The sequence below is a fragment of the Portunus trituberculatus genome, chromosome 35, assembly GCF_017591435.1.
Source record: "Portunus trituberculatus isolate SZX2019 chromosome 35, ASM1759143v1, whole genome shotgun sequence".
NCBI lineage: Eukaryota > Metazoa > Arthropoda > Malacostraca > Decapoda > Portunidae > Portunus > Portunus trituberculatus.
The window spans coordinates 17193064-17210403 of record NC_059289.1 but is presented as its reverse complement, the minus strand read 5'-3'; the positions used below and the strand labels follow the sequence as shown (position 1 = coordinate 17210403).

The 17340-nt window shown below is 39.1% G+C and overlaps 1 protein-coding gene across 1 annotated transcript in view; it reads left to right on the top strand.

The window, feature by feature from the left end:
• LOC123513262 (Down syndrome cell adhesion molecule-like protein Dscam2) overlaps window positions 1-17340 on the top strand; it is a 100873-nt gene that overhangs the window by 21998 nt on the left and 61535 nt on the right. The window contains exons 6-10 of the mRNA XM_045270333.1: window positions 10959-11109; window positions 11484-11586; window positions 12769-12935; window positions 13617-13851; window positions 14290-14466. Coding sequence (XP_045126268.1) covers window positions 10959-11109; window positions 11484-11586; window positions 12769-12935; window positions 13617-13851; window positions 14290-14466 — 833 coding nt within the window. The remainder of the gene's footprint in view (window positions 1-10958; window positions 11110-11483; window positions 11587-12768; window positions 12936-13616; window positions 13852-14289; window positions 14467-17340) is intronic.

The window sequence follows — 17340 nt, the reverse complement described above, 5'->3', positions numbered from 1 at the left end:
TTGTCATCTTTGTGTATTATGCTGCTATTTTTTGAGTCACTATATCGCCTTCGAAGAGGAAAGTGGACGCTTCTCTCTTCGGAGAAAAGAGAGAGAGAGAGAGAGAGAGAGAGAGAGAGAGAGAGAGAGAGAGAGACATTTGCTAATATTTTAGACACGAGCGGACGCATGTAGCTTATCTTCGAGAGGAAGAGGGGAGGGAGGAAGGAGAAGGAAACGAAAGAGAGAGAGAGAGAGATTAGAAATTTTTGTTTTTTTGTATGTGTGTGTGTGTGTGTGTGTGTGTGTGTGTGTGTGTGTGTGTGTGTGTGTGTTCCACGAATGTTACAAGACGGACGCATGTAACTTATCTTCGAGAAGGAGATGGGAGGAAGAGAGATGGGGAGGGAGGAAAGGGAGATGGGGAGGGAGGAAAGGGAGATGGGGAGGGAGGGAATGGAGAGAGAGAGAGAGAGAGAGAGAGAGAGAGAGAGAGAGAGAGAGAGAGAGAGAGAGAGAGAGAGAGAGAGAGATGGGAACAGTCTGTGCCATTGGGTAATTTTAGACACAAGGCGGGACACATGTAGCTTATCTTTAGTGATTGGTGGAGACAAGGATGGTGGGAGGAGCACTAGGATTTCAAAGACAGCATACGGCGTGTGTAGTTGGTATCCAACACACTATACGGGACAACTGAACTGAAGAAAGCTCAGAAAAGAAATATGACGTCTATGTAGGCGTCACCGTATATGCTACTGGGGCTTCATGATGCCTACATAGGTGTCACCATATTGAAGGGGTTAATAGGTTTAGGAGAAGAACAGTAGCTGTCTACCACAGCAGCAATAGAGCGGTCGGAAAGGAAACTTGAGATAAAGTTGCAGAGAGAAGGATAGAAGTCGTAGGAGGGCAGTTTTGAAATCAAAGCTTTATGCCAGACTCTGTCAAAAGCTTTTGATATGTCTAACGCAACAGCAAAAGTTTCACTGAAATCTCAAAAAGAGGATGACCAAGACTCAGTAAGGAAAGCCAGAAGATCACTAGTAGAGCAACCTTGACGGAAGCCATTCTGGCGATCAGACAGAAGATTGTGAAGTGACAGATGTTTGAGAATCTTCCTATTCAAGATAGATTCAAAAACTTTAGACAAGCAAGAGATTAAAGCTATAGGACGGTAGTTTGAGGGGTTAGAACGGTCACCCTTTTTAGGAACAGGCTAAATGTAGGCGAACTTCCAGCAGGAAGGAAAGGTACAAGTCGATAGACAAAGTTGGAAGAGTTTGGCCAGGCAAGGTGCAAGCACAGAAGCACAGTTTTTGAGAACAATAGGAGGGACCCCATCAGGTCCATAAGCCTTCTGAGTGTTTAGGCCAGCGAGGGCATGGAAAACATCATTACGAAGAATTTTGATTGTAGACATGAAATAGTCAGAGGGAGGAGGAAAGCGAGGGACAAGCCCAGAATTGTCCAAGGTGGAGTTGTGAGCAAAAGTTTGAGAAAAGAGTTCAGCTTTAGAGACAGAAGAGATGGCAGTGGTGCCATCAGGATGAAATAAAGGAGGAAAAGATGAAGAAGTGAAGTTATTTGAGATGTTTTTGGCTAGATGCCAGAAGTCACGAGGAGAGTTTGAGTTTGAAAGATTTTGACATTTCCTCTTTATGAAAGAGTGTTTGGCAAGTTGAAGAACAGACTTGGCATGATTCCGGGCAGAGATATAAAGTGCATGAGATTCAGGAGATGGAAGGCTCAAGTACCTTTTGTGGGCAACCTCTCTATCATGTATAGCACGAGAACAGGCTGAGTTAAACCAAGGTTTAGAAGGTTTAGGCTGAGAAAAAGAATGAGGAATGTACGCCACCATGCCAGATACTAACACCTCTGTTATGCATTCAGCACAAAGAGATGGGTCTCTGACACGGAAGCAATAATCATTCTAGGGAAAATCAGCATAATACCTCCTCAGGTCCCCCGAACTGGCAGAGGCAAAACGCCAGAGGCACCTTCACTTTTGGGGATCCTGCGGAGGGATTGGAAAAATAGGACAAGATACAGAAATGAGATTGTGATCGGAGGAGCCCAACGGAGATGAAAGGGTGACAGCATAAGCAGAAGGGTTAGAGGTGAGGAAGAGATCAAGAATGTTGGGCGTGTCTCCAAGACGGTCAGGAATACGAGTAGGGTGTTGCACCAGTTGCTCTAGGTCATGGAGGATAGCAAAGTTGAAGGCTAATTCACCAGGGTAGTCAGTGAAGGGGGAGAGGAAAGCCAAAGCTGGTGGTGAACATTGAAATCTCCAAGAATGGAAATCTCAGCGAAAAGGTAGAGGGACAGAATGTGCTCCACTTTAGAAGTTAAGTAGTCGAAGAAATTACTATAGTAAGAAGAGTTAGGGGAGAGATAAACAGCACAGATGAATTTAGTTTGAGAGTGACTGTTAAGTCGTAGCCAGATGGTGAAAAATTCGGAAGACTCAAGAGCGTGGGCACGAGAGCAAGTTAAATCGTTGCGTACATAGACGCAACATCCAGCTTTGGAATGAAAATGAAAATAGAGAAAGTAGGTGGGAACAGAGAAGGGGCTACTGTAAGTTGCCTCAGATACCTGTGTTTCGGTGACGAAAAAAAGATGAGGTTTAGTAGAGGAGAGGTGGTGTTCCACAGATTGAAAATTAGATCTAAGACCACGAATGTTGCAGAAGTTAATGTAGAAAAAGTTGAGAGAAGTGTCAAGGCATTTGTGGTCTTCAACAGGAGAGGTGTCCGACCTGGGGACATTTTTGGTCTCCTCCCCAGAGGGGGACTCCAAGGCGTTGTTTATTTTGGGTCCCATTTTTCTTTTAAATTTTGATTTGAAGTGAAGGGTCTATGTGTGGTAAGTAGGCATGTAGTTTTGTATGAAGAAGGAGAGCTGTCTTTATAGGGTAGGCTGTGACTACCCCCTTGAGTTGTGAGACACAAAGGGAAACATTCAACGAGATCACAACTAGCTTTAATGGAAGGTTCACAGCACCTCCTGAACTAGTGCTATTAGATCTCACTGGGAGTAAGTTATTGTTTTGGTAGATGTCTACTACCTCCTCCTCCATGACCGCCCTGTCCTGAACCCAAATTGTCTGTTTGATATGACTTGCTCCTCTTGTAGAAATTTAACCCATTTTTCTTTGATAATTATTTCACATAACTTCCCTATGACACTTGTAAGTGACACTGGTCTGTAGTTTGGTGGTTCAGTTGCCTTTCTTCCTTTGAATATCGGTATTACGTTGGCTCTCTTCCACTCTAGTGAAACTTTCCCTTCATTTATTGAACTTTTAATTATTTCCCAAATTGGCTCCAGTACTTGCTCTTTACATTCTTTTAACACCCAGCCTGATACACCATCTGGCTCCATTGCTTTCCTGACTTCCAACTTGTCCAGTAATCTTCCAATATCCTCTTTATGAACTGCAATTTCTTGTAATCCTAGGCAATTCAATGTCCTATTAGGTTCTGTGAAGTCATCTTCTTCAGTGAATACCGTTTTGAAGCTCTCATTCATTATTTCACAGATTTCTTTCTTTGTTTAGTATGTCTTTACTTCTTTAATTATTTTTTCAATTGTTTCCTTATTTTTCTTATTCTTTGTTTTGCCATTTATAAACTTATAGAAAAGTTTTGGTTCATCCTTGCTTTTATTCACTATATCCTTCTCAAACTTTCTTCCTCTCTCCTTACTCTAATATATTCATTTCTAGTATCTTTGTACTGCCGACTATTATAGTAATTTCCCTGCTTTAAAAGTTTCTTCCACGCTTTATCCTGTCGTGTTACAAGCTGTTGCACGACATTGCACAAATTCTCTAGCTACTGGCTATAAATAGTCAAAGGTTTTTTCTATCTTTAATTAACAAAAATAATATCTATACATAAGATGTTCGATACGGTGCCGACAAGTAACAATCACAACTCTTTCTGTTGCCTTCTCCACTGCAATTACTACAATTTCTCTTACAACATCCTTAAGAATTACATTAATCTCGTACATATTCTCGCATCAAAACGGATTTCACTTCAAACATCATCCACTATATCTTCATAACGTATTACAACATCTGAACACGGTGCTTTATTTATCAGTTAGTTGACTGGATTAGTGAATGGCTTTCTGATAGGAAACAGAGAGTAGTATTAAATGGGGCAATGTCTGAGTGGAAGGAAGTGGTTAGTGGGGTACCCCAAGGATCAGTGCTAGGACCTCTTCTTTTCTTGGTGTACATTAATGATTTAGATATAGGAATTAGTAGCAAAGTATCAAAGTTTGCAGATGATACTAAGATAGCATGTGCAGTACAGGGCGAAAAGGACAATTACAGAATACAACGAGACCTGGACAGGCTGATAGCATGGGCAGACAGGTGGCAGATGGAGTTTAATTCTGATAAGTGTCAGGTTATGCATTTAGGTAAAGACAACACAAACTTTAACTATGAGATGGAGGGATGTTGGCTAGAGGCAGTAGAGGAAGGAAAGGATTTAGGAGTAGTGATAGACAGGACTATGAAATTTTCAAAGCAATGTTTAGAAGCAAGAAATAGGGCAAATAGGATCCTGGGTTTTATAAATAGAAATGTTAGTTATAAAAGTAAGGAAGTGGTGCGTAGCTTATATAATTCCTATGTTAGGCCCCATTTAGAGTATTGCATACAGGCCTGGTCACCCCACTATAGGCAGGATATCAACATGTTAGAAGCAGTTCAGAGAAGAGCAACTAGGATGATACCAGCATTAAAGCGCCTGGAGTATAGAGATAGATTAAAGGAATTAAACATGTTTTCATTTGAGAGGAGATGTATAAGAGGGATATGATAGAGTTATTTAAAATGTTCTCAGATACAAACTACATAGATGTGAGATCTTTCTTTACCTTAGAGGAGGGAAATAGGACTAGAAATCATGGCAGGAAGATTAGAAAGCAAGGCTGCAGGTTAGATATAAGAAAATATTTCTTTAGTCATAGAGTGGTAGACTTCTGGAATGCATTGCCAGAGACAGTTGTAAATAGCACTAGTTTGACAATGTTTAAAACAGATTAGATAAGCACTTAAATTTATTAGATTTATAATTATGTATAGCACTGCATGATAGTTTTATAAGAAATTTACTATAGTTAAATAAGACATGATCCCCATGTATGGGGACCACAAATTGTAGAGGATTTCGCTGCAGGACTTAGCCCTGTTAATGGGCCAAATATTTAGAATTAGTATATAATGTATTGTGTACTTGTAAGTGTATCTTTAAGTACTGATGACGAGGTCGCTGTGCGACTGATACAGGATAACCTAGATGGGCCCTGGTGGCCCTTTGTTATCCTATTATTTATGTTATGTTATGTTATGTTATGTTATGTTATATGTAGTACGTACAATATTACCCCTTTTCCCAGCTACCCGTATATAAGAATGACCTTTACTTGGTACATGAATGCAAGCAACCACGTGACGTACCACCAAATATATTACCATACACATATAATTACCTGACTCCGTTCAACAAAAATGACAATGTAACACCACCGAAATATAATGACAAATATTGATATTTCCACACAAGTGACTTCCCACAAGTAATCTCTTTCTCTTGGTACCCATACATGGAACCACGTTAACTTCGTACACAATTACACACTAGTAAATATGTTATGTAACTTATTCGTCAGAGTAACACACATGCACATACGTAGGTAGCCGTATACAAATTCCCTTACTCATAGATGAAAACGCAAGTATATAACGACATCATTATGAACCAAAGTACAAACACATAAACCATAATAACTAATACCACATAATACCTAAACCTCCTATCATGATTTCTCCTCCATTCTAATTTACCTCAAAAGACTGCATTGCAACTTATTGCTCCACTTACTGGTTATATATGAAGTACAAAACGCTGCCCTCAGCTATGCAGCCGAGGGTGGCCCGCTTAGAGCCGCGGTTGTCCTCTCTGCTTCCTCTCTCCTCTCTCTCTCTGCCCCAATCCTCTACAATTTCCCTTCAGGAACTTATGGGGGCGTGTCTTGACCCACACAACACGCCCCTCAGAATGTACCGTTCACCAATCAAGTACAAGCTCACGTGAACTCCACGTGTGGTATGAACAACATCCAAGAACGACAACAACACCACAGAATGTTTACCTGACCTGGGTCTGCCCAGGCTGCCCTGGGTCAACTGGCCTGGGTCATTAAATGTTTCCTTTTGACCTTCCTGCACTTCCTAGTCTCTTTTATGGCTGGATACGGCTACACACCGCATACTGGCGAACTATCATATACATCCATATTTCTTTATTTCTTGTTTCTTCATATTTCTCATATTTCACTTATGATGTGGGCATCTGACAATCCTTTGCATTTTTTGCTTGTAAGCATCTAGCATTGTACCATGTACATATTTTTTTCTGAAACAGGAACAAACTTTTTTACTTCTTCATTGTATACCTGTAAGAATATGTCATATTTCTCTTGTATAGTCTTCGTGCACATAATATTACTCCACTCAATATCAGCAAAATAACTCCTTAGTTTTTCAAAATCTGCTCTTGCATAATTTAATCTCTCTCCTTTATAGTCCTCTCTATAACTTATCTCATCTTCCTCCTGCATTTCTATCTCTAATGTCACATGATCATTTTTCCCCATTGGACTAAGGTACTGTATGATTGGAGGGGACTCGGGTTTTTTGTGAAGACTAGGTCAAGTAACGATGGTTCCTCTTCCTCCCTGTATCTTGTTGACTCTTCTACCCACTGGTCCATTGTATTAACCATAGTCATCTGTGTGTGTGTGTGTGTGTGTGTGTGTGTGTATTTACCTAATTGTAACATACGGGAAAAGAGCTATGCTCGTACTGTCCCGTCTCCATATCTACTAATGTCCAGCTTTTTCTTAAAATCATGAATATTCCTTGCGTTGACCACTTCCACGTCTAAACTATTCCATGCTTCCACCCTTCTATGAGGGAAGCTATATTTTTTCACATCTCTCCTATAAGTGGCCATTTTAGTTTTTTCCCATGCCCTCTCGACATTCTTTCATTCCACATACACAGATCTTCCCTATCCATTTTTCCATGCCAATCATCACTCTGTATATTGCTATCAGGTCTCCCTTTCTCTTCTGTTTTCCAGGGTCGGAAGTTGCATTCTGTTCAGTCTGTCTTCATAAGTCAAATCTCTTAAGTCAGGCACCATTTTTGTTGCAGCCCTCTGTACTTTCTCTAGTTTCCTTATGTGTTTCTTTAAGTTCGAGCCCACTGTATTGTTGCATATTCAAGCCTCGGTCTTATCATTGCAGTAATTATTTTCTTCATCATTTCTTCATCTAAATATACGAACGCCACTCTTATGTTCCTCAATAAGTTCAATACTTCTCCAATTATTTTGTTTATATGTCTCTCTGGCGATAGGTCATTGGTAATTGTCACCCCAAGGTCTTTTTCTTCATGACTGGTTTTATGTCTTCATTTCCTATCTTGTACATACTCCTGATTCTTCTTTCACTCTTGCCAAACTCTAATTTCTTGCATTTTGTCGTGTTGAACTCCATTTGCCATGTACAGCTCCATTTCCATATTCTGTCCAAGTCTTCCTGGAGTAGTTCGCAATCTTTGTCACATCTCACTTTTCTTAACAATTTTGCATCGTCTGCAAATAGGCTCACATAACTGGACACCCCATCCACCATGTCATTTATGTAGACCGCGAACATTACTGGTGCCAACACTGATCCCTGTGGAACTCCACTCTCCACCAAGCCCCATTCTGATGGTCTGTCCTTAATTATTGTTCTCATTTCTCTTCCTACCAAAAGTCTTCCATCCATTTTAGTAAACTGCCATGCACTCCTACCATTTCAAGTTTCCAGATCAGTCTCCGGTGTGGTACCTTATCAAAGGCCTTTTTTAAATCCAGATATATTCCATCAGCCCAACCATCTCTTTCCTGTATTACATCTATCACCCTCGAATAGTAACATATCAGGTTTGTCGTGCATGAACGCCCTTTTCTAAAACCAAATTGACACTCACAAAGTATGTCATTTTTCTCCAAGAAGTCTGTCCATCTATTCTTCACCACCCTCTCACACATCTTAGCTACCACACTTGTAAGTGACACTGGTCTATAGTTCAATGGGTCTCTCTTGTTACCTGATTTATAAATTGGGACAATGTTAGCTCTTTTCCAGTCTTGGGGCACTACACCTTCCCTTAATGAGGCATCAATTACTTCACAAACTTTTTCTGCCAGTTGCTCCTGCATTCTCTTAAAATCCATCCTGATACCCCATCAGGTCCCACAGCTTTTCTCACTTCTAAACTCCCCATCATATTCTTGATCTCCTCCACAGTTACTTGAAACTCCTTCATAATCCCTTTCTGTTCCATTACCAGTGGTTTGTCAAAAGCAGTCTCCTTTGTGAATACCTTCCGAAAGCATCCATTCATAGCCTCTGCCATTTCCTGGGATCCTCACTGCATACTCCATTTACTTCTAAACTTTCAATACTTTCTCTATTTTTGATGTTGTTGTTCACATGTCTGTAAAAAGCCTTGGTTGGTCTTTACATTTATCAATTATATCCTTTTCTTGTTTCTTTCTTTCTTCTCTTCTAATCAACACATATTCATTTCTTGCTCTTTTGTAACTTTCCCACTGCTTAATCCGTCTTTTCCTTCTCCACCTCTTCCATGCATCCTCTTTTCTTGTTCTAGCCTTTTCACATCTATCGTTAAACCAGTCCTGCTTTCCAACTTCTCTATGTTGTCTTATTGGTACAAATTTTTCTCACCTTCTTTGTATATTTTTATAAATTCCTTCCACTTTTCATTTGCTCCTTAGCACTCTTGAATTTCATCCAATTTGTCTCTTGAAAGAATTTCTTTAGGTTTCCAAAATCTGTCTTGGCATAATTCCATCTTCCCACTTTATATTCTTCATTTCTTCTAGATTTCTCTTCATCTATCACCTTGAACTCCAAAACTGCATGATCACTCTTTGCTAAAGGGCACTCCACCCTCATCTCCTCAATGACCATTGGCTCTGTACTAAAGACCAAGTCCAGTCTTGACGATGCTCCTCTCCTCCAAACCTAGTATCTTCTTTGACCCACTGAGTTAACACATTTTCCATTGCCAGTGTCAATAGTGTATTTCCCATGTTGTCTCTGATCCTTCCATTGACCAGTCCTCCCAACACACCTCTTTACAATTAAAATCTCCCATCATTATAGTTCGTTCACAGCCACCCAACATTTCTTCCAGACATGTTCCTGTATCACTTATCATTTCTTCATATTCCTGTACTGACCATGCATTTGTCTTAGGTGGTACGTACACCACTATGTAGTGCCTCTTTTTCCTTCATTAGTTTCTGCTCTGATCTTTAGCACTTCTGCCTTTCCCATACCTTCTTTCACTTGATCCACCTTTATATCTTTTTAACCAGCAACATCACTCCTCCTCCCATCTTACCTACTCTATTTCTTTTCCAAACATTATATTTCCTTCTCCAACCATCATCAGGTCTTCTCCTCTCTCAGTTTTGTTTCAGTAAGACCCACAATATCTGGGTTCTTGTCCTCAAGTAATCGTTGAGTTCTAAAATCCCGATATCACTCCATTTATGTTGGAATACATTACATTCCGCTCATACGTAAGTTTCTTTAGTCCTTTCTTGCTGTACTTTTCTGGGTTATGAACCACTTCCTCAGTCTCATATCCAAGATTCTCCAGAAAAACTCTTTCTTCTCCTCTTCTGTCCTCTCTTCATTTTTTTCAAAGCCTCCTTTCTCAACTCATTTAACATTTCTCTTTCCTTTTCACCGAGATCTCTTCTCAACCAAATCTTCCTTGTTGTTTCCTGCTGGGCTAGCCTCCATGACTTCTCCACCAATTCATCTACATCCTTTTGTGACTTAAGTTTGATTCTTATTGGCCTCATACCTTCTCCTGTGAACTTTCCAATTCTATGGAAGTCCTCTATTTCTTGTACTAGGTCTTTTCCTCCTCCTGCACCACATTAATGATATTATTTATCACCTTTTTATGTTTTTCTCTCTCCATTTTACTCGGTGTCTTATCCTCCTCCACACCAAATATCACCACACATCTCTTTTTGTCTACAGTTTCCCTCACCAATGTCTCATTTGATTTAATAACCTTCACCACTTTCTCAGCAATCTTCTCTTCTATGATCTGTTGATCTATAATTTCAGCAAGGCCCAAAGTTTTCTCCCCAGACTCTTTGATTTCCTTTTCCAGACTTGCAACTTTGTAATTTACCTCCTTTCTTTCCACTTCCTGACTTTTTTTCCATTCAGCCTGCTTCTCCATCACTTTTCCTAGAGATTCTCCACATTTTTCGCAATTCACTTTAATTAGCTTAACTTCCTCTTTCAGTGCTTCATTTTCCTTCTTCATATCGGCACACTCCTTCATTACATTGTCATAACTCGTTTCCAGGCCCCCATACTTTTCAAACAGTTTTCAATTTTACCTTCCAACTCCAGAATTTTCTTCACATAAGCGCTCTTCTCCATTATTCCTTGAAATCCTGTGAAGTCTGATTCATCTTTCGAGTTCACGGCCGCCATGTTGCGCAGATGTAAACAAACCAGCTGATGGCTCAAACGCAGTCTATAGTTTATATTTACCTTCCCTGGACATTATTTTGCTAATCAACAGTTTACATGACTATATGGAGACGGGACAAACATTACCAGCTCCTTTCCCACCTTGGTTACTCTTAGGCAATGGTAACTGTAGAATTAGAGATGATTGCTCTGGAGCTCAGCGACCACATCCGCCATCGACGATGTCCCGTGTTTCTGTGTGTGTGTGTGCGCGTATGAATGTATGTTTTGTTTTTCACCCTATTGTATCTGTATTTTAGCAACATCATTTGGTTCTTAGGTTTGACATTATTTTCTGTTTCCAGGCTACCCGACAGAAACTGCTTCCATCTCAGCTCAGCTATGAGGCCAGTGAACTTAAACACCATGATGGTTATGTGTTCTGGGTGACTGCTTCCACCACTGTTGGAGAAGGAGAGATGTCGGATCTTTCACACCTTAAGCTATCCAACGAAGGTAACTGTAATGGTCATTTTATCAATTCAATGAAAGCTGTAAATACCATTGTGTATTAGCATTCTTATTTCCATAGAGAAAGAGAGAGAGAGAGCGAGTGAGCTGCATCTGCGTCAGGTATCCCCCACCACCTCCCAGCCTGGATATGGCACTGGGAGCCGTTTTCTATTGCCTAGAGTGAAGAGGTTAAACCATTTTGTTTTTATCCATCATTGATAGAAGTTATTAAAAAAATAAGCTTAAGATTTTACTGAGAAAGGTTTTTAGCTTTCAACTTTCTCAATGTTTGTTACATCTTGTGACATAGATGTACATGAATGATGTATCCATTTCATGCATTTATTTCACTAATTGTTGAATAATGACATTTACAGTACCTGCTAAGATTGCATCATTTGATGAAGAGTATTTGGCCACCTACAAGGAAGATGTGAAACTGCTGTGCCAAGTTTTTGGACTTCCCATTCCTGATGTCAGGTACATTGTGTTACAGCCACAACATCACCTATTCACCTTCAATGATAAAAGGGATTCTTGTACTTTTATTTTACATGTGTTTATCTTCAGTATACTGAAATGATACGTGTGTGATGATAAGGTATAGGTAATATTTGATGATAATGTATAGTTAATGTTGGAATTGTAATTTATCTTAAAAAGTATTTTTCTTTGATAGTGGTTTAATGGTTAGGGTTAGTTTAACTTGTTTCACTTGTTTCATGTTTGACTTCCTTCCGAAGCTTCTATATACCTTGATGTATGAATCAGTTAGTTGACTTCATATGCTTGTCTGCCTGACCAAGTCAAACAACTCCTGGCTGTCCTTAGAACATGATCACCTGCTGTTAAGAGGAGCATCAAATATACCAGTGGACATTTCAAGTTGCTTCTGTTATACTCGCCTTTCTTCATGCTCACTTGCAAGACTGACACCCTCACTTGGAATTACTGGTAGTAAATAATACCAGGAGCCATAGGCCTCAGCAATTTCTATTATATTGTGCTTGAAGACTCCATAGACTTACTTGTAAAGCCTAATTCTTATCATATAAAATATTTTATATTTTTTTCAAAGGTTAAACACAGTTATAATGTTAGTATGAAGCATACCAGTATATCACAGAATAAACAGTTTGTAATTGAATTTCAGAAGTTCACTAAAGAAATACTATTCTTATGTGGATAGAATATGAACTACTGTTTTGAGGGTTGAGCAGATTTTATCGTTCCATCTTTGCTTACCTAAAATATATTTAGTGATTAAAAGAGGGGCATTTCTTGGGAGTGAAAACATTGGGAGCTGAGCCCAGACACTTCTTGGGAAAAAAGCTCTATTTCTGTGCTTTCTCTAGCCTTGTGGTGACATCAAAATGTGTCAAAATTAAATTATATTATATTAATAGAAACAAGATGATACAGATATAGATAACACAGGGATTAAAGCAAAAAAATATATATTTTGACTGAAGCGAAGTCATATTCCCCCTCTGCAATTTTTAAAACATGTGAGAGGTTACATGATTTTCAATTTTTAGTTCTGTTATATTTCTTCTGAAGTTGAATTATCCAGGGCAAAAAAAAACATCCAAGGATAAAGGTCTGAATGCCCAGGCCAGGTGATGCTACTGACTTAAAGCAGTTCATTAATGTTTTTGACAGGTGGACAGTTCGTGGTGAGCCTGTCACTCCCAACGACCACATGCGCCTTCTCCCTGAGGGCTCCCTCCTCATCCATCAAGTTTCTTGTGATGATGCTGGTGAATACACCTGCCATGTGGAGAACCCCTACGGCCAGGACACAATCACACACAAGCTGCTCATCCAGGGTGTGCATTCACTACTGCACTTCATGTTCTTCACCTCAATAGACCTTTACAGAAAGATTGCTAGAGAGACATTTGAATAGACTATGAAGTAGACTATGTTATTGCTGCTTTTGCATAGAAGATGACTAACATTAGATTTTTATTTCCACCAAGAAGATCAAACATTGAAGTTCCTTTTGTGGCCACCATGGTACAGTGGAACCATGCGTGCTTTGGGGTTTGAGGGGTCTCCAAGCGCATGGGTTCGAATCCTTTCCACGGTCCAAATGTAGGTTGGGCTTCCTCACTCGGGGCAACGGTTTCCTAGTGGGTGGGCTTTGAGATAGGAGGTACCCCAAAAAAGTATCTCCTTTAGCCCATAAATTTCCGTGAAAAGCCCACATGGTATAAATTGAAAGAAAAAAAAAAATAAAATAAAAAAAAAAAAAAATATATATATATATATATATATATATATATATATATATATATATATATATATATATATATATATATATATATATATATATATATATATATATATATATATATATATATATATATATATATATATATATCCTATAGATTGTCTAATGACAGTTTTATTAGAACAGTGAGACATCCTGCTTTATATTTTTTTAGAATGTTAATGAGTGCTGAACAGTAGTTTTCTATTGGTTATCCTTTCATTCCTGGCTGTAGCTCCTCCCCATCCTCCGGAAATTATTCTCCAGTCAGCGACCACAAACAGTATTGAAGTGAAGCTCAGTCCCTCTGTGACTGATGACACCACCCCTATCCATGGCTACACCATCTATTACAAACCAGAGTTCAGCAATGAGGAGAGTGTTCAGGTGCCAGCATCCACACGTACCTACACACTGGAGTCTTTGCAGTGTGGAACTCGATATCAGATTTATGCTTCTGCCTACAACCAGTAAGTCTTCTCTTTCATGATCGTATATTAGCATGTGACTTTGAATTTTTACACTTTGTAAGGAAAAAGCCTGTAAAGTTGAATCAAAGTTTGGAGTTGTTATCAGAAAGTTAGATATTGATAGAGGAGGAGGAAGGAAAGGAGTAACTTTATTGGTTAACCTTAAAAGAACAGCAATGTATTATAGAATTTAAGTTTTCATTACGACTAAAGTTGGTGAAGCTGAAATGTGTATGATAGTTGTGGGTACTTGTTAGTGCATGTCAGCCTTGTGGTGAGAACTTAGAAGGATGGAAGAGGAAAGGAAAGCTTCTTAAATTATTGTTGATGAGTTTGGAAGTTTCAGAGTGAATTGCTACAGGACCTCTTCATTAATAAAAATATGGCAAGCAACACCAGTTTGTATATTTGTATACTGATGATGCATATGTCTCTCAGGATTGGAACAGGTGAATCCTCAGAAGTCCTCAACACCCGCACAAAGGGCAAGAAGCCAGAGGTTCCTGAAGTGCACCGCTTTGTGGAAGTTTCTTCATCATCTATTACTCTGCACCTGAATGCTTGGCAGGATGGTGGCTGCCCCATGAATTATTTTGTAGTTGAATACAAACCTAGGTAAGTGAGGTTTTATGAAACTGAACTACACCTTTGTTGGAAAATGTACCAACTTGTCATTCATTTTTATTCCTTTCATTTGTCTGAGTCAGTTTTCTACACTCTATGTATGTATGTACAATATATATAAATATATGTATATGTATATATATATATATATATATATATATATATATATATATATATATATATATATATATATATGTACAGTGGAGACTCAATATTCCAACTTAATTCATTCCAAATGGCTGTTCGAGTATCAAAAAATTTGACTATCGATACCTATGAATCATGTTTATAAAAATTTCATGGTAATTTTTTTTCTGTATAATTTTGGTTTTGCAAGGGCTGGTGATGGATAACGTAGAAAAAAAGTTTCACAGTTATTTATTTTTTTTATAGTTTTTGTTTGTACATATCGTAAGTGAAGGCTGGTGATGGATAACATAGAAAAGGAAGAGAAAAGGGTGTGGAGGAAGAGGGAGGTCATCGGAGGACAAGTCACAATGATTTTATTAAGACAGATGCTATAGCCTAACTTCCTCTTGGGATTTATTTGACGAGAAGATTCAGCTTCTTACCACATCTTTTCTCAACAGTGGCTTTCCTCCTAATATCATGAACATGACCATCTCAAAATTTCTTGTAACAAATTTACTAATGTCTCCCTCTCTTCTTCGACTCCTGTGAAAAAAAAAAAAAAATTACATTACCCTTTAATGGTCACCTGAGCTACTCTATCAGAAAAAAACTCTCAGTAGTTCTTTAAAAACATATTACCCTGACACTAAATTTATGTTTATTTTACAAACACTGATACTATTGTCTCTTTTTTTCAAATACAAGAATAATGTTCCGGCGAATCTCATCTCTAACGTCATTTATGAGTTTATTTGTTCATGCTGAAAGGCACAATACATAGACGACACTAGAAACCTAACACATAAGATAGCTGAGCACAAAGGTTTTTCTGTTAGAACTGGTAAACAATTAACTAATCGCTCTTTTTCCGCTGTCTGAGTACGTTCACATAACAATGATCACCCCTTTTGATGCAACTAACTTCAAAATTTTCCAGAGAGGCAACTCCAACACAAATATCAAGCTATTAGAAGCACTTTATATTAAACACACCCAACCAGAGTTAAATAATCAACTTGCCTCAACTAAGCTCCATACTGTACAATTGGCTTCAGAGCATTGTTTCACTTCCTCCTCCTAGTTTTCCTCTTACTTTGCTTCCACCTGTGTTGCCAATCCTTCCTCTCCATCTCGTAGTGCACACACACAGGTTGGTCTCTTGAATACAATCTTTTGCCCAACCTTTTTTTTTTTTTGCTTGCTTTGTTATTGTTGGCTGTGCAATTTTTTTTTAATATATTTTACTCTTCAATTTTTTATCCTCTTAATTGTTTATACACTGCTGGTCAGAGCCGAAGGTGCGGTACCTGTGACATCCTGTGAAGGAGATTAATATGTTTAGATGAGGGTACTCACCTAAACTAGTATTTTTTTTTTTTTTTTTTTTTTACGTAGGGAAGAGGGCCAGCCAAGGACAAAAAAAAGAAAGTTAAAAAAAGGCCCACTTGAGTGCTGGCTCCCTAAAAAGTGTAAAAAGTTCCAAAACTGTCAGCCAGAATTAGGGAAACAAATGCCTTGATACCTCCCTCTTAAAAGAAGACAAGTTGTAGGAATTCGGAAATACAGATGCAGGGAGGGAGTTCCAGAGTTTACCAGTGAAAGGGATGAATGATTGAGAGTACTGGTTAACTTTTGCATTAGAGAGTTGTACAGAATAGGGATGAGAGTAAGAAGAAAGCCTTGTGCAGCGAGGCCGCAGGAGAAGGGGGAGGCATGCAGTTAGCAAGATCAGTAGAACAGTTACCATGAAAATAAAAATAAAAGATAGAAAGGGATGCAACATTTCGGCGGTGAGAAAGAGGCTGAAGACAGTTAGTGAGAGGAGGGGAGTTGATGAGATGAAGAGCTTTCGATTCCACCCTATGAAGCAAAACTGTGTGGCTGGAACCCCCCCAAACATGCGAAGAGTACTCCATACAGGGACGGATTAGGCCCTTATACAGAGTAAGCAGTTGGAGGGGCGAGAAAAACTGGCGGAGACGCCTCAGAACACCTAATTTCATAGAAGCTGTTTTAGCAAGAGATGAGATGTGAAGTTTCCAGTTAAGATTATGAGCAAAGAACAGACTGAGGATATTCATTGTGGAAGAGGGAGACAGTTGAGTGTCATTGAAGAAGAGGGGATAGTTGTCTGGAAGGTTGTGTCGAGTTGATAGATGGAGGAATTGAGTTTTTGAGGCATTGAAAACTACTAGATTTTCTCTGCCCCAATCGGAAACCTTAGAAAGATCGGAAGTCAGGCCTTCCGTGGCGTCCCAGTGTGATCTGTTGACTTCCTGAAGGGTTGGTCATCTCTGAAAGAATGTGGAAAGATGTAAGGTGGTATCATCAGCATAGGAGTGGATAGGGCAAGAAGTTTGGTTAAGGTCATAAATAAATAATAGAAAGAGAGTGAGGAACACCACTATTAATAGATTTGGGAGAAGAACAGTAGCCGTGTACCACAGCAGCAATAGAGCGGTCGGAAAGGAAACTTGAGATATAGTTGCTGAGAGAAGGATAGAAGCCGTAGGAGGGCAGTTTTGAAATCAAAGCTTTATGCCAGACTCTATCAAAAGCTTTTGATATGTCTAACGCTACAGCAAAAGTTTCACCGAAATCTCTAAAAGAGGATGACCAAGACTCAGTAAAGAAAGCCAGAAGATCACCAGTAGAGCGACCTTGACGGAAGCCATACTGGGGATCAGACAGAAGATTGTGAAGAGAATCTTCCTATTCAGGATAGATTCAAAA